Source organism: Lasioglossum baleicum, chromosome 8 (assembly GCF_051020765.1).
Source record: "Lasioglossum baleicum chromosome 8, iyLasBale1, whole genome shotgun sequence".
Classification (NCBI taxonomy): Eukaryota; Metazoa; Arthropoda; class Insecta; order Hymenoptera; family Halictidae; genus Lasioglossum; species Lasioglossum baleicum.
The window spans coordinates 8,579,869-8,599,122 of NC_134936.1; the positions used below are offsets into that span (position 1 = coordinate 8,579,869).

Below are 19,254 nucleotides of genomic sequence, written 5' to 3' on the forward strand. Positions count from 1 at the left end.
TTGGAGTCAATTGAATTAATTGATTGTTTCTAATTAAAGCGAATAATAGTCCATTGTCTATGGGACTTAGGTCCCATTATTTCCAGCGATAGTAATGAAGACTATGTGTGGAAGTCATTTTGCAAATAACATTAATGTCATTTTACAAATTCAGTTTTCGTTCAACTATATAATTATTAGACTGCAGATTTTATGCATTCGTGACAAAAATGAGTGAATGAAATGCGAGAAAGTAAAAACTTTGAGGAATTTAAAAACAATGTTGTACTATTGAAACCATTAGAGAAAGAAATACATTTCTACTGAATTTCTATTTCTTGCAATTGAGAAAAATTTTGATTTTGCATTAAAATCTCCGCAGCCGATTCTTTATAATTTTGAATATTTGACTTTGCACTACACCTCTTCAAACATTCTCAGCGTCGCCCATTCTAATTCAGATGGCGGTTACGAGTGTTATTACACAGATGCCATTGTCATTCAAGTATTCGTCCAGGAAAAAGCTTTCATTCAGAAAAGTTCAAGGTAAACGAGAAGGTAAACGCAAGGTCGAGGTTTAGAAATCTCATGGTACTAGAGTATTGTACTTGGCCGGTCGTTTACATATCTGTTTGTTAATAGATCTAATCATCTATGAAAAATAGAACCGTATGGTTTTCTCTGTCCTTCCGTTTAGTCACGATGTGTACATCTAATTTGAATATAGGCAGTATGAACTAATCACACTGTAGGCTTCGCATGATTTCAAGGTGCAACCAGTAGAGCTCACTCTTGTACGATGATTATATGATCGATTACCTCACCTAGCAATTCTGTTATGGACCGAACACACCTACGCCAATCGATTAGGTGGTTATCTTAATTTATCGGAAGAACGTAGCAAATAGTTTCGAACACAATTTTAATCATAATATGTATTTCAATGAAACAACTCATTCAAGAATTTCTCATGACAATTTTAATTTCAAGATTATGCAATTTCCAATTCCCAAATGCGAACCGAAGACATTTATTTCTGTCATTCTCGTGCATTCAATGCGGAATTTTTCAATGGGACATTTTTAAGGAATTCGACATATTTTACGTTGGCCTCGTAAAGTCAATCATGCCATTGACCCTGCAACGTCGACGCTTTTGGCGATTTTGTGGCAGTCATTGCTGGATTCATTCAAATTCTATTTTTTTTACGTACACATTCTTTACGATTTACAAACTATGTTCTTTTGGATCTAATTGTTTATAACTTAGATCTTTATGCATCGAAAGCTTATAAAAATTTTCAAAAAATTCGAGAATATAAAATTTGGAAAAATGATTAGAATATTGATTTTATGCATTCGCGACAAAAATGAGTAGATTAAATTTAAAATGATAAAATGCCTTCAAAAATTGTTGAAAGGAGAAAGATATACATATTTGCGAAAGAAGAGGTCGAAAAGATTTAGTATTTCTAGTGTTAGTTAATTAGATTTTAATAAGTAGTTAATTAGTCAATTAGTTATTATTAGCATCGTCATTATTATTATAGTAGTAGTTGGTAAAAAGAATAAAAACTGTACATTTAATATATTGGGTCATTCCACACGTCGTTTTTTTAACTATAAAATAACAGTATTTACATTTAATTTTAATTCTCGATTATAGCATATCAAAAAATAAAAATAAAAAATTTCAATATTTACTTAGAACAAAATAATGGAACATGTTTTCTGAAAATAGCTCAGTAATGCACTTATATTTTGCATTCGCTTATAAATAAAACCCTGCAAAATAGACTTCGAAATTTACAAATTAAATAATTATTAGTCAGTTTGTTTTAATTTTCTGTTAAAGTGATTCATTTGAAGTGAACTTTTGCTAAGGGATTTTAAAGAATCTATTACAGTTGTTCTCCACTTATGTATAAATATGTTAAAAATATAAAATGATACAAAGCTTTCGTTTAAGAAACAAAGCAAACGATAAATCTTCAATCAATGCGTACAATGGACAATATCCAAGACGGTGGTCGTTGAAATAATTGAGCGTGTTTAGCTCTCATTACGCTACCGGTATTTTTAGATTCTTAATTAAGCGGTGGTCTAACTAACGATGTAGATAACATAATTACGGATAAGGTTTACTAACTACACGCTGACTGACACCCACGTGCATACCTTAGTTTAGAGTTGGGAAAAAATATTTCAATAATTTTTGCCCAACTCTGCCTCAATTTTGGAGATAAATATAGTGGCTAATATTATAAATTTTAAAAATAGTAATAAACGCTTATTATTGTAGGCATTTAATATTAAAGTTTCATTTTAAGTATATGAGGAATTTTTATATTAATCGAAAAAATATTAATTTCATATCTATTTAGTGATACTAAAAATTAAGGGATTTTTATTCAGGTAAAAATTATCTTTTAAAGTATAATAATAATAACTTATTTGGTGCATTAAAAACACTAAATAATAAAAAAATGAGGAAGCTTGTTTTTGAGGATAAAAAGTTGGGAAAATTAATTTTGTATGAAAAATTTATTAGAGATGAATAATGTAAGGGGTGTATGAATTAATTTTGTAGAGAGTTTTTGCCCAACTCTTATCAGTATATTAAATTATACAGTAAAATACTTATAAACATAATTTATATAGATATTTTAGAAATTATCTTGAGTTAGAACTCAATTGGGCAAATAACTGGGTAGCCAATGTTTATGCTGAATTACATTTCAATAAATATGTTTCTGTAATTGTGGACATTATGAAACATAAAACCGAGACTTAAACGAAGAAATTTTTCTAGAAAATAGGTGAAAGAAATATGCGAATATTTTAAATTTAAGAATGTTTCCAAAATTAGTAGTATTTTTAATTGATGTTAACCTGAAGAAATGTTCCATAGAGTTGAGATAAGAACGTACGCATGAAACCCGCAGGAATTACTTTTGTAAACAAGCAGGTGACAGTATAACTATCGTCAACAATTCGATATCTTCGTGTTCTGTGCATCAACGAGATTGTAAAAAATTGCGGTGGCAACTGTGTTACCTGGTTTAATAACTCGTCGGTTGATCGGATCAGTTACTGTGTCTTGCGCCACTGTTCAAAATAGCTCGTGACCACTGACCTCGATCTCGGAAATACGTTCGCATCATCGTCTTTCCTTAACGATCCGATAATGAATATCGAACGATGACCTGGTGACACCAGATCGGTTATGCAATTCGCTTCTTTTGCGAATCTTCCATATTAGTCACCTCTATTTTCCATCTTCGATTTTCCAATTGCGAAAACAATGTGTGTGTGCGCTTCGCTGTTTTTGTACAACGTGTGTCATCCCAACGTTTCCTTTTTCAGGGCGCTCGTGGGTGCACCGACGGCCGAATCCGAACAAAGCGGCGTTCATAGAGGCGGCCGGGTTTACAAATGCGACATTGCTGCTGACGATGCCTGCTGGCCCATCCCCTTCGACACGAAAGGTGAGAATTTGATATTTTTCTTTTATTTTTATTCCAGTGGTATTTGGATACATTTTATTAAAGGGTTTGTTAAATGCTTTAGAAACGAACATTTTTGATATTTTTCTATTATTTTTATTCCAGTGGTATTTGGATACATTTTATTAAAGGGTTTGTTAAATGCTTTAGAAACGAACGTTTTCGATAATATTGGTAATTGAGATGACAATTGAAAAGTTTCTTGAACTATAATCATACTTCAATGTACAAGATGTTTCAATTAAAACAAATTAAAAAAATGTTTCTCCTACATATATTTAATTGAAATAACTTCAAGGGATAAATCAAAGGGATGAGCCATTTTTAAATGTATTTTTCACGATCATGTATCATTTAGTATTGTTGATTATATTGAAGGGTTTGTTAAGCGCTTTAGAAACGAACATTTTTGTTAATGTTTCACAACAGAATCTCTCAAATATAATATTGATGAGTGAGATGACAATTGAAAAGATTCTTCATGTTTCAATTAAAACAAATTAAAAAAATGTTTCTCCTACGTATACTTAATTTAAGTAATTTCGAGGGATGAATCAAAGGGATGAGCAATTTTTTAATATATTTTTAACCATCAATTTGCAAATTTACTCGTGTGAGCTCAGAGAAAGTCTATCGAAGTGACTGACACAAATAATAAATACAAAATTATTACTACAAGTTAAATTTTGCGAACTCGGAGAAAGTCTATGAAAGTGACTGATAAAAATAATAAGTACAAAATCCATATTACAAACTCAATTTTGTTCTTTCTAAAAGGTAACAAATACCAGTCACTACTGAAACGATCATCAATTTGCAAACTCACTACTGTGAACTCGGAGAAAGTCTATCAAAGTGACTGATAAAAACAATGAGTACAAAATCTATATTACAAACTCAATTTTACTCATTTTATAAGGTGACATACCAGTCACTGCTGAATGATCATCAATTTGCAAATTCACTACTGCGAACTCGGAGAAAGTCTATGAAAGTGACTGATAAAAATAATAAGTACAAAATCCATATTACAAACTCAATTTTGTTCTTTCTAAAAGGTAACAAATACCAGTCACTACTGAAACGATCATCAATTTGCAAACTCACTACTGTGAACTCGGAGAAAGTCTATCAAAGTGACTGATAAAAACAATGAGTACAAAATCTATATTACAAACTCAATTTTACTCATTTTATAAAGTGACATACCAGTCACTGCTGAATGATCATCAATTTGCAAATTCACTACTGCGAACTCGGAGAAAGTCTATGAAAGTGACTGATAAAAATAATAAGTACAAAATCCATATTACAAACTCAATTTTGTTCTTTCTAAAAGGTAACAAATACCAGTCACTACTGAAACGATCATCAATTTGCAAACTCACTACTGTGAACTCGGAGAAAGTCTATCAAAGTGACTGATAAAAACAATGAGTACAAAATCCAAATTACAAACTCAATTTTACTCATTTTATAAAGTGACATACCAGTCACTGCTGAATGATCATCAATTTGCAAATTCACTACTGCGAACTCGGAGAAAGTCTATGAAAGTGACTGATAAAAATAATAAGTACAAAATCCATATTACAAACTCAATTTTCTTCTTTCTAAAAGGTAACACATACCAGTCACTACTGAAACGATCATCAATTTGCAAACTCACTACTGTGAACTCGGAGAAAGTCTGTCAAAGTGACTGATAAAAACAATGAGTACAAAATCTATATTACAAACTCAATTTTACTCATTTTATAAAGTGACATACCAGTCACTGCTGAATGATCATCAATTTGCAAATTCACTACTGCGAACTCGGAGAAAGTCTATGAAAGTGACTGATAAAAATAATAAGTACAAAATCCATATTACAAACTCAATTTTGTTCTTTCTAAAAGGTAACAAATACCAGTCACTACTGAAACGATCATCAATTTGCAAACTCACTACTGTGAACTCGGAGAAAGTCTATCAAAGTGACTGATAAAAACAATGAGTACAAAATCTATATTACAAACTCAATTTTACTCATTTTATAAGGTGACATACCAGTCACTGCTGAACGATCATCAATTTGCAAATTCACTACTGCGAACTCGGAGAAAGTCTATGAAAGTGACTGATAAAAACAACGAGTACAAAATCCAAATTACAAACTCAATTTTACTCATTTTATAAAGTGACATACCAGTCACTGCTGAACGATCATCAATTTGCAAATCCACTACTGTGAACTCAGAGAAAGTCTATCGTGAAATGGTAATCGAGAAGCAAGAACGAATTAACTCCAGTCAGGCCGGTGTCAATCCGATATCCGTTTTCCGGTTTCTTCTTCCTCCAGTAGCACTTGCCACGGTCTTTGAAAGGTACCTCAACACAGTGTTGCTAACGAGGGCTCGTATCTCGTGCTCCTCAGGCTGCTAGCAGTCGCTGACCTACATTCTGGTTTTCCACCCGCTGCTGTCGGAGCCCCTGAAGAGCTTCGTAATCTCAGGAACTGCGGAGTAACCGACTGACTGGTTATAGAACGTTCTATTCTCGGCGCCATTCCACCCACCTTGCCGATGTCCCTTCCATGCTTCAAGGCTTTGCATCTCCAGCTTATATCGATTTCAAATACTTTCCCTCCCGCGATTGTTTACCTCCTAACACGTTAATCACCTCGCACCGGTCCTAATTCGCTCACACATATTTACCCATCATTTCAACATTTATTCTTTTCCTTAAATTCGGTTTCATTAGGATTCTTGAAAAAGACAACATGAAACAATCGATTGATTATTGTGTTGTATTACTTGGGTTGCTCTAGCTTATTAATATTAATCATTTTTTTAACATAGGCGTTTCCTGCATTTCAACCAAATTAGAAAGGAGAACATCGCTGATGTCGCTTCATTCTATCAATAACAGTTTCAATAAATTTATAGAGGCAGTACATTGTTAATTCTCCTGCAACACGATCAAAAAATTGTTTAAAAAGCTTGTACATTTGTTGCTACATAAGATAAACACATAGGGCGACCTATCTAGTGAATGAACACTTATGCTCCTGTCTCTCGAAAAGTTATTATAAATTCAGTTCATTTACCGGTCACCCTGTATAAATACAGTCTTCTTAAACAATTCCTTAAAGTCGCATTACACGAAATTCTGTTGCATTTTACATCGGATTCATTTATCGAAATGAAGGAGCAACATCATTTACAATCTCCAATCTTTAAATTTAGTGTTTCAAGCACAGAGCGATTTTGTTGAATAAAAATGTATTCATGTCGGAGTCACATAAAGTTCCATGTAACCAGTTACGTAGAAAGTGGAGTGCGAGTAACCGAAGGTTAAACAAAAAGATAATGCGCTTCGTTCGGAACAATGAAACATTAATTTCTCTGTCATCCGCCTAAAATATTGAATCGAGAGGAGAGAGCGGTCCAAAAGGAGCTGTAATGACTTCATCTGTAGCAAACAAGCGATAAAGCGAAGCGAACGGACGAAGTCACGAGCCGTGCATGAATTTCCGCGCAGACAGCCATTCAAATTAATAATCACGCGCGTCGGCGATACGATCTTCCGCTCGGGAACGCGCGATGCAAATTAGTGGAATCATGCCGGCACGAATTAGATGTGCTTACACACCTCGTAACGGCCATATCTCTGAACGATCGGACACGATTCTGGACCCGTAATTTGCTCGCAAGAAAGTAATTGAGAGAGAGAGAGAGGGGGGGAGCCAATCGGCAGGAAATCACCAGAGCCGATTTCACGTTATCTCGGCCGGAGCGTGCTGGTTCGATCGAAACTGTCAGATCGAGATAAAATGTTGATTAAGACGGCAAGGAGGTTCGTTATTCGCCATTTTTCACCGAGCTTAATTATTACCTTCGGGTCGGGGCTGTTGAGAGAAACTCTGTTTTTGTTGTCGCCGATTTGTAACTTATTAAAATTTTTTAAGACTGGAAACAATGATTTTGTTCAGTTGTTGTATTTATTTCGTTAGCAAATATGTATGATTTTATTGATTTTAAATAACTTTTATAGAAATGATTTATGTATACTTTTGTATTGCAGTCTCAAAGCATTTTTTACTGTTCCAAATAAGTAGCATTAATTTATTAATTGTACGTTTGTTATATTTCTTTAGATTCTCATTTATTTCTTCAGTTAAGAATTTCTTAAGTTAGATATTCAAATATATTTATATTGGAATTTTTAGACCCTGATGCAACACATTATAGCCTGAAGAAACGGGATACCATTGCAGAGATAAAAATGTATCGCCCCTAACAATATAATCTTGTGTAATAAATAGACTGCGGATTTTTATGCATTTTTATGAAGAAATTGGCTAGGTAAAACATGAAATAGTCAAAGATTATAAACATCAAAGACTGTTGCTAGATTGTTTTCAATATATCAAAATTATTAAGGGGTGTAATCAATTACTATTGAACCCCTTCTTTTCACAATCGATGTAAAATATTTTTATTTTGCATAAATATAAGGGTAGTTACAGGCTGAGCACGGTTTACAAAAAATTACGAAAAAATTTATGAACATTCTACCTAATAGCACGCATGACAGTGAATTATTTCAGAATTTTTGGTTGCAACATTGATGTTTAAAAAAATTGGAAAAATTGCATATTTTGTATTGAAGTTTTGGAGACACCAGTTTTATAAAAATTCAGTGATAGCACAGTATACAGACATCGTTCCCGGAGGTATAACGCAAAAGACATCTGAATATCACCTATAATTATCTATACGTTTAAAAAACTAAATCAATCTTCAGTTCCGGGAGACATTAATGCCCTCCACTGGGATTCAATTTGCATACCAAGCTTGTTACAAGATTAGAGTTTAGATCTGCTGCGAGGTACTCAATATCCCCTTGGAGAATTCCTCGCGACTAGTTAGTTGCCGTAATGCATTCGGAATATAAATTGAAATCAATTTCCTGTGAAAGTCCCTGTCAATTATGAAAAGTTCGCGACGTTTAATTAACCGTTGTGAAATGACAAAGCGTCTGGCAGCGACTTGTCAGTCAAGAATAATGCCATGGCCCTTCCTGTTATTTCGCGCGAGGGTGCTCCTCTTCTCTCGTCCCTATTAACGCAGAAGAGTTTGTCAGTGGAAGCCTCCTCTCGGTTGATAGAGAAACGTTTTCACCGACTAACATACACAAGATCATGCCCCACGCTACGTCCAATTAGTCGGCTCTCTTCTTTAGTCAACGCTGCTCGCCCGGACACTTCGCTTTGATCGATAATTAGCCTGGTCGAATACTCGATCTTGTCTCGATCTTATCCAATTACAGTCGCATTTGATAGTCTCGGCCATTCATTACTTTCGCGGCTCTCTCACGCGCGCGCGCGCTGACGGCCTGCCATTTTACAACCGATTTTTGTCGAATTATTTTCTTGTTCGAGAAATTACCCCCGTCCAGTTCTTTCCCCCGTTGCTGATAGATCAACAACTTCGTGTTTTCCTGCTGATTACACGGAAGTCAATTTGTCTTATCTATCATGCCGCATCGTACGTCGTAATGGTTTTAATTTGAACCCCTTTTTAGATAAATTTAGAAATATTTTTACGCTATTTACCACTTATTGGGATTATTTAATGGGAAAATTAATTTTTATTCAAGCGCTGTCTCTCTTAAAATTGAATTAGAAAAATTTTGCATAAAATTAAATTAAAAACGAATCGTTCATATTAGAACAATTGGAATATTAGAAAAATTGGAACTGAATATTTTTGGTATTTGCTTTTCTTGGTTTATGTATAATTAGAGTACTTTGTTGTTATAGTTGGATTCAACAATTTTAACAGTTTTAACTGTGCTCTATTGGATAATGGTAATTATTTTTCTCGGCGCACAGGTTCGATCAATTTCTACACTAAATGAATATAGCTTTCTTTACCATATTATATTATTATAATTATTACCATATTATTATAGCTTTCTATACCATTCTTTCAAAATAGTGCGATCGCGAAAAATACCTCCTTTATCTATTGGATAATTATTGTCTTTTACTAGAGAAGTTTTCAGGACCATTTTGTAATGTCCATTAGATTTGTCATTTTTCTCACACGCCTCGATTCTTCAACTAGATCTTCAAGAAGATATTTGAAAACAACCTCAGAAGCATGAAGTAATTTCAAGACTATGTCAATGAAATATTTAGTAAACTCATCCTTCTAACATCTTAAAAAGCTGAAGCTGTTGTCACTGGTTCTAAAAAAGTGATGCTGTTTCAAATTCTGTCCGGAGACATTTTTGACAGCACAATTCGAGCCACACAAAGGGCTGAGAAAAGGCAAGAAGGAAAAAAATGAATTCGTTGGAAGTTAGAAGTTGGAATAACCCTTTGAGGCAGTCGTGCCAGGATCGAGTGGATTCCGAGCCCCCGGATCGATAGATCCAGCAATGCGTTCAGCTGCCAAGCGCTCCTCAGACCATTTCCTTCTATCTTTGATTCCGTTTGCGTACGAGGAAGAGGCTCGGGATCTCGTACAGGTCTCGGAGGTCACTCACTTCTTCGGGTACTCGACCGAAGAGACGTCTTGAGGAACTCCTCCAGGTACACCCCATGGAGAGTGTCAGAGTGGCGCGGTGGGCCGTCTCGAGATACCGGGAACCGTGTTCAAGCAAGAAGTCGGCTCTACCTAATACAGAAAACCGTAAGGTCGTTCTACCGACGGCCCTGCCCCGCCGAACGTTCGGCATTTCTTGCAGAATGCCACCTGAGGATCTTCGGGGAAGGTCAGACGAACGCTCGTTCGATCACGAGACCGGCTAATTGACATCCCCTTAATGAGCCCGGTAATAATCTGCGAAATAATTAGGCCGCGATAAACTCGATGGCTTTTGACCGGGAACGATCGGTTATTTGCAATCCGGGCTTTATTGAGTGGACTCCTCCAGCGAGGAGTTGGGCGAGGAGACTTTGATGCACGGAGAGGTGTAATTGGGGAAATCGATTCTCCATTCTTTGGATTGATCGTCTAATTTTACAAGAATATACAAGGTTAACATAAATCACTTTCCCATTAAAAAGATACAATTTGTCGTATGTACCAGTTTTTATTTTAACCAATTCTCAATTCTCATTACTTGGTATCTAATTTCACAGAGTGGTTACATTGTAAATACAATTTTATTTTTTGCGAATTACATTTTTCTTGTCTCACCTCATTCTTCCTTGATTTTGTTTAGTATTGATTGAATAATATATCAACGACGTTGTACTATTACTTAAAATTAACCATTAACCGAGCTTTCCAGATGGGCTTTAAGAATGCAACCAATTTATGTTTATTTCAGAGGATAAAGATTTATCCAAACTCTCAAATAGAGACAGTAGTACATATGAAATAATTGTCGGCATTTTCAATCTGGCCATAGTAACCCAGAGTCCTTAATCTACCCTTAATAGACTACAAATTAAATGACACCCAAATGATTATATTGTTTGAAGGATAATTTGTAATAAAATTAAAATAATCGAGGAAAGAACAGTAAAAATTTGAGTAAAGAATAATCGAGTAAACATTCTCAGTTTCACGATCACCTTGTATTTTTATGTCACAAGAGAACGCGCGTTTGAATAAATGAAAAATATTTAGAGCAAATTTTTGCTTGTTAAGATTGAACCTTGTGAATTGAAGATATTTTGCTAATAATGTTGAGAAGCTTTCAACGTGTTCGTCATAATGTGCTGTCGTGAATGAGAGACTCATCGGAGCGTTACCTTTAACAGCATTCGCGTATTAGGGGTGGGATGCGAAGGACAACTTCCCTTTAAGGGCCACGCTTGGCCGATACGGCTAACGGGTTCATTCCGTTCGGAAAATCGACGAAGAAAACTGCAGGGTGCACTCGCTGAGAATTCTCTGCGGTGACACCTGCTCCACGCTTGCTTTTTAAAGGAATACCTGGATGACGCATTGTAACCGTCATTTACTGGGAATTGTTCTTGTATCACCGTGTTATATAACAATCGCACAATTCGCTTTTCGATACACAAGTGCGTGCCGTTCATAGGCTGTACATTTTCATATATACATACATTTTTATGAAAACGAAAATATTATTAAATAGCAAAGAGTGGAATTTGTGTTGATCTTTGTGCAAAATAAAAAATTATTTTTATTGTTTCTGCAGTAACAGCCAAATAACAACTTCTCTTTTTAATAATTTTAGTGAGGCGAAAATGGTATACAGATGTATTAATTTTTCCACTGTTTTAAATGTTCTCACTTTTATCATAAATGTATATTAATTATGCTACCTTATATATGAGTTCAATTAAAATTTTTACCTTCCAATGTAACAAAAAATATTATGTAATACTTCGTACATGTTTAATATAATTGTATTCAATTTTATATACAGTGTGTGTAAAAAGTATTCGTACGTCCTTTAAAATAGAACAACTTTTTTATAATTGTACCAAACTACCTGATTTTTTATAATCGATTAGAATTGGTGTACGAAATGATATGCCAGAAAGATTTTCCAAAACATGATAATTTACAAGGTTAAAGAGACATTTTTTAAAACATTTTTGAAAATTTAAAATATGTGTGTTTTCAATTTTGTGAATTTTATTGTATTCTATTTTCGTTCCTGTAAAATTTTACAGTTGATGAATAAAATTATGAAGATTTTCGTAGACATCCAGTCTTTCTTTACAATTAGGTCTGGAACCAGCCACTGGAACGTCTGAACTGGGTTCAGAAATATGATATGTCGGTGTATTTTTATGTTACACTTATAAATTTTAATAAGTGCGCCTACATAACACAATGGTTTTTTAATTGCAGGAAATAATTATGTGAAAAATCCAAGCGCGTCGAGCGGTTACAGTCAGATCGACAATAAAACACTTCAGTGGCTCGGTGCTACGGTTTCAGCTTCTCCAGTAGATGGAGGGCCTATTTTGGTGAGTACATTTATTATTAGTACTACTACAAAATTATATAACAATATTTATATTCGTATATTCACTCATTAATTTTGTGTTGACCACAAAATAGAAATTTAATGCAACGATGGGTAGAAACAATTCTGAAGGTTTATAACTTTATATAATAAGAATAATACACATTTGTATATCATACTTTTTCTATTTAATTCATTTACGTAAAAGACACACAATTTTAGAATAGCCATACAAAAGATAAATCTATTACATAAAAATATAACTATATTGGGAAAATGATATAGGCCGATGCAATTTTGAATAAATTGTACTACAACAACAATTTTTTATTTGATGAAGATACATAAGTTGTCTATTAGTGCAAAGCCATGTTGGCCACTACGATTCTTTTAATATTCCTTTTTGACATCATCAAAAGGTATTTATGAAGATACAAAAGCAGTCGTTACGGATAGATGAAGGGGTTTGTGAGAAATTACAGGCGCATGTTCTCAGAAGAGCGCGTCTTCTATTTCAGGAATCGAAAACAAACGAATTCCTGTTACGTTCTATGTTTCCGCTGCTACGTTTGGTCACCATTTTGGTTACTTTGCTGTTCGTATCATTGATGAAGCTTTTATTCGTACTCGATCCCTGCTAAAACCGTAAAAATTTCAATGTCAACATTTATGAACAGAATTAAAGATTCATCAGCATTATTCATGGATATTTTAATGAACGGCATTTCATATTTTTAAAATACCCAAAGAAATAAACTTGTTGAATAATTATACAAAATTAGTACTAGTACTAAGTAATGATACAATCAATTCTTCAATTTTTAATAAATGACAAAAATTTCTTACTACCTGAAACGGAGGTACACGGCGTCCTTTACCAGCTCATTGTGACGCCAATTTTAAAGATACCATCTTGTTCAAGCGCTCATTTTAAAGGAGAAACTTCAAGGAATATAACCATATTTTTTCAAAATTTAAATCACTCCGCCCATCATCGAAAAAAACGCAAAAGAAGAATTTGTTTAAATTTTTCGACATTATAAAGTTGATTGTCGAGGTTGAAAAAATTATTTTGTAATAGCCCAATCCTTTCCGAATAAAACAAAAAAAATTTAGCTCAATCGGACAAACCGTTCTTGAGATAAAAATTCGTAAGTGAGGCCCGTTTTCGCCGAAATGGGCAAAAATTGAAAACTTTGAAGGCCTGACATTTCTAAAAAAATTCGAAACCGGGAAAATGATGACTTAAACCCCCCCTAATTTCTCATGGACTACAACATATTTCATTTAAAACAAAATCGACGATGGTGCCTGCAAAAAGTGATCGATTCGGCATGGAATGACCTTTACACAATGATCATAATCCTATAATTACACAAAGATTGCATTCTTCATAATAATACAGTAAATCCTTCAATTTTTGTGAACTTTCTTGCACAATGATATAGTTCATAGTTATACAAAGCTTTGCAGTATACTAATCACTGATTAGCTTCTTCAAATTTATAACTGAAAGAAATTTCACATTATTCCATACTAATTTAGATAAGTCTATAGTTGCATAAAGATTTGCGGTCTACTAATAACATATTACCTTTCTCAACAGTGTAATAAATAGACTCCGGATCTTTATGTAAAATAAAATACTTTTGCATCGATTGCAAGGCACAGCAGAGCAGGATATAAATTTATATTTTTCCCTAATAATTTCAATGTAGTCAAAATAATATATCAATGCAATAAATCCTCTGTAAACGCAAAAAGGCCGTACACGATAAACGTAAGAAAATATCCCCTCCACTGTAGTAACATGATCTCAAGTCGGGTATAACGGTGTGAATCACTACTAATACGACGCGCAGACTCCCAGTCGTCAGCACAATTCATTGGCCCGTGCGTCCTCACAATGTAACACCAATATAAAAAATCTTTTTTATTATTACTTATTCTTTTATGAAACTTTCACCAATATATTTGTAGTATTTTTCTGGATTGAAATAAGACCAAACACGATATAATTTCAACTATATTTAGTGGTTTAATTGACGACGAACGTTTCGGCCGCGAGGAAGGACAGCGTATGGGAAAGAAAGAGACGCGGAGAGTCGCAGTCGCTTCGGCCGCGCGCGGTCTCTCTTTACACACGCTGTCCTCTACGTTCGGCTCGGCTTTTGAAGCTCAAAAATATAGTGTCCGTCTACGAAAAATGCAAACGAACCTCCCCCCCCCCGAGGCTTTTGCGTTTATAGAGGATTTACTGTACTCCTAAATTACACAAGTTTGTCATAAATGCATAAAATCCGGAGTCTATATACTCGCAATATTGTCTATAATTACATGAGGATGTCTAGCAATAATAACAACAAAGTTTATAGTCGTACAAAGACGTACGATAACTTTATAGTTCTTTATAGTTGTTAGATTCTTTCGTGGCCGACCATCACGCATTTCGGTCGTTCTCGCTCGTAGACACGTCTCGCAATTTTACGTCTCGAGTGTGGTCCCGATATTAATCTGGCCCGAAGATCTGTGCCCTTCTCGAAGGGCTCGAGTCCTTTTTCTCCCCTTGGGATGCAGCCGCCGGCCTCTATGATCCATAGCCGCCGTTATCTTTACGTGCGTTGCACTTGACCGCGTGCGTACACGCACGGCTAGATCTATTCCGCACGCATATGTGCATGCGGATCACGCGCGGCTGCGGTGTGCCGGCCGGGAAGATTGAACGGGAAAAGAAAAAGGAGCAAATCTTGGAGCCGACTGCGATTTTTCGACCGCAGAGCCCTCCGCCGACGGTTCTACGCTGTTTGTTTAGTGGTTTATAATTGGATGCGCCTTTACGGTTACTTTGTTGCCTTCGCGGAGAGTTTGAACGTGCATTACGCAGTTTTCTGTTGCGGTCGCACGTGGACGTCTCTCTGAAACTGCAGCTGGAATGCGGGATTGCGTCACAGTCGGTTGGAACCACTAATCTAGCATTTATTAACCTTCGTACGCTAAAATCAGCAAATTATGTTCCACGAAGTCACATTTTAAAAATGTGGGAATTCTCATCAAGAGGAACATGTGCGTGTGAGTTGGTTTTATTAGGTTGGCAACTTTTGCGACCTTTTGTTTCGTAATTCTTCTATTGTATCATTATAACATAACCTCATTCAGCGACCATTCCTATTGAACCGTATATCATTGGAAAGCTCTGAGTTTTGCGATTAATTTGATATAAAATACTCGTGCTTAAAAAATATATAATATTATATGTAAGAAGTGAGGATGTATAGTATGGAAGAGTGAGAATTTCGTCTACATTCATTTCAGTTTTTCCTAAACTTTAGAAAAATGTTCAAGATTTTAAAAATGAAGTTGATTCGATAGGTGAATAAGTGCTTCATACTTGAGCAATTTTATACCCATTACATTATAATTAGTTTGTAGATTTTTATGAATTAACTTACTGAAATTGGAAATGAATCAATTTCTATTTGACTCTTCCATTAAAAATCTTGTTAGAATAATTGAAACGAAAATCTCACTAAAATGTATTCATTATGAAATACTGAGATTCAGAATTTCTATATTCCGTGTTAGTGTCGAGCAGCATCGCTATATTTGTCTCTCCACTCTACCTTCCCCTTCCACGACGCTATTCCCCCACGCTTCCGCCGCGGTACGGTCACGTGACGCATATCATCTCTGTCGTACGCGTCACAAAGTCACGTGATTAATCCGGTACTGGCAGAGAGAGGGTAACGTGTGCGACGATGTGTTTTACTATATTATTAGATGTACAAATAAGTTCTCGGCCTTTTTTCGTCAAATTCAATATTTTCTTACTTAAAATACAAGTATATTTTAATCGAGAAAGTAGTCTCCATTTGCTTCTACACACTTCTTCCACTTCTCGGGCAGACGACAATCCCTTGGTGAAAAAAAGATGGCGGTTTTGACTCGATTAAGTCTGCGAGGCATTTTTCGACTTCTTCAACTGTTTGGAAGTGTGTATCCACCAAATGATATTGTAGCGATCTGAAGTGATAATCTTACGGAGCCAAGTCTGGCGAATACGCCGGATGTGGCAAAACTTCCCAGTCCAACGAATTCAGAGCGTCACTGGTTGTTTTTGATGCTGCGTGTGGTCTCAATTTGTTGCTTTCCGACAGCACTTGTGGAACCCAGCGACCATGCTTTTGAATTTTTCCTAGCTTTTTCAGCCGACCGGAAACGTTTTGTTGCGTTACGCCTAACCCAGTAGCAAGATCTGCTTGCGTTTGGCAAGGATTTTCTTCGAGTAATTGCTCCAAATCCTCATCAGGACATTTCTTCGGCGTTCTTGCTCTCTCGTCATCTTCGAGGTCGAAATTTCCACTCCGGAATCTTTGGAACCACTTCTTGATGGTGCTGATAGATACAGCATCTTCTCCCAATGCCTCACATATCATTCCCTTAGCCTCGGATCTGTTCTTTTTCAGTTGATATGCGAAAAGCGTACAATGCCTAATATGTATGCGTCTTTTGGCTACTCATTTCGTTTATTGTGGTTACAAAAATATTTTGAGGTTATGTTAAACTATTAGTCGGGTAATTTACACTCTACTAGGTTGGTATTATAAAATCCGCCAACCGGAAAAAAATGTTTCGGTTCTAACGGGCCGAGAACTTATTTGTACACCTAATAAGTGTCGTTTATTAAGCAATATAGTGTAGAAATACGGTGTTTCCAGGCAGTTATTCTCACAGAGTGATCGGAAAACCATTCATTGGAACGAGTTTGCTACTGATTGGCTCGGATGATTTAACCGCAAACAATCTGCGAATTTATGCGGTTCTACAGCTTCTTCAGCGGCACTTAGTCCGACCAGTATTCAAGGGGAAATCGGCACGCTGGGTCATCTCGGAGCCAAACGGGGCTCCTATAAATAAGAGCTGGCCATTTCCTATGTGAGGGACGTATTAGTGACAATTATCGTTCCCATGCCCGCGTAATTTTCACATAACGAAACGTCGCCACAACATTCTCATCCGCCTGGCCACGGAATTATGCGGGAATTATCTACTTACTCCAGAATGCGAGCGCACGTTCCACGATAAATACCACGCGGGTTTTTCCACGATCACTCTTTCTCGCTTTCTCCAGTCGGCGCGGCAGCGGGTCCGCGTGATACACGAATTAAAGATAAGTAATTACCGGTCGCGCAAGTAAGGGAAGCTATTTCCTCGGCGGCGGCCCTGGAAACTTCTGAATTTTCCCGAGGACAATTTTACGCTTGTTCTGTCTCTCTCGCGGCTTTTTCAACCCTGGAGACTCCCTCTGCTCTGGCAGAAATGAGCACCGTCTTTGCCGTGGATATTTCAGTCCGGGAAGGAGTAATTCACTTTTAAAATTTTGAAATCGTATTTTTTTAATGAAATTCTTCTCTGCTAAATTACAATGAATCAAGTTCGCATATTTTTATACAGTGGTTTTAGTACTGCACTACAATGATTTCATAGGATCATTTCTAGGCCGTGAATTATTAATTTCCTATTGTAATTTCAATATTTCAAACACTTTCTCGATAACACGCTTTACTAATTCTCAGTTAAAATACTTTAAACAATTCCATTTAAATCTTCCCTTATACAATTCAAGTAGGAAACTCATTAAAGTTAACGATTTATTTTACGGTCTCAGTGATTAAAACTTTTTTTGTAGATCGTAATTTCCTCAAACAGGAGAATATTGATATAAATTATATGTTTGACAATAGCTGTGTATATTAACAAAACTAAAATAAAATTTAATTTCGGAATAAAGGAAATCATTAAGATACATTTTCATCAGAATCTGTTCAGAATCTTCATCACTAGTCAGACACGATATCGTGAGGCAAGGGGTTGACATTAAAAATAAACTGAGTTCGATAAAAGGAAATCTTGTGACATAAGAAATAATTATTAAAATTCGGGAAGGATGATTGATAGACTGCGGATCTTTATGCATTTATAGCAAAATTGAGTAGGTGAAATTAAAAATTGTTGGAAAATTTTAAAAATTGAAGAATATATGATTTCTATTCTTTGAAATCATTAAGGGAAAAAAATAACATGCAATTTGGTTTCTATTATTTGCAATCGATGCAGACAATTTTTATTTTGCATAAAGATCCGCATGATTAACAATCGTACTCCTCACTGTATAAAAATGTAAACTTGCTACTTCAATGAGTATTTCTCAGAAAAAGAAGGAAAATCTGGTAAACTTTATTTTGATTTTAATTTTGTTACTAGATTGTGGATCTCTGTGCAAAATAAAAATTTCCTACATCAATTGCAAGAACTGCGAGAATAATTGGAATTTATTTCCACGTTTAATAATTTATATAAGATGATATAATAATGTTTCACATAATGTAAACACATAAAATCGGCGGTTCACTTATTACCTTTTACGTATTTTGGGTTCCGACCAATTCCAACATTGTCTACAATTAGTAATGGGAATGTTCCCCAAAGGGACAGCCGGCGAACAATGAAAAACAGGACCGAATCAAGACGAATTCGTATAAATCAAGTTAATTAACGAGACTATCCGAAGGCAAGGGGGCTGATCTCCGGTTTTCGGCACTCGTCAAACTTGCAGGTGGACGTCACTTCTACGTGACGAGAATAACTTCTTCGGGCTGTTTCGTTTTAGCGCCATAGACGACGCGTCGAAGCATTTGGTGCGATTATGCATGAACCTCACGTATCCACCTCCGGTCATAAAAGGAGACAGGACGGGGCTTCTACTCAGTCACACTATTAATTAACAAAAACTTGAATCTCTATATAAATACCGTTCTCCAAAT

At 35.5% G+C, this 19,254-nt stretch overlaps 1 protein-coding gene across 2 annotated transcripts in view; it reads left to right on the forward strand.

Moving 5' to 3' along the window:
* If (integrin subunit alpha inflated) overlaps positions 1-19,254 on the forward strand; it is a 154,348-nt gene that overhangs the window by 43,989 nt on the left and 91,105 nt on the right. For both annotated transcript variants that reach the window (XM_076429118.1, XM_076429119.1), the window contains exons 2-3: positions 3,345-3,466; positions 12,316-12,434. In XM_076429118.1, coding sequence (XP_076285233.1) covers positions 3,345-3,466; positions 12,316-12,434 — 241 coding nt within the window. The remainder of the gene's footprint in view (positions 1-3,344; positions 3,467-12,315; positions 12,435-19,254) is intronic.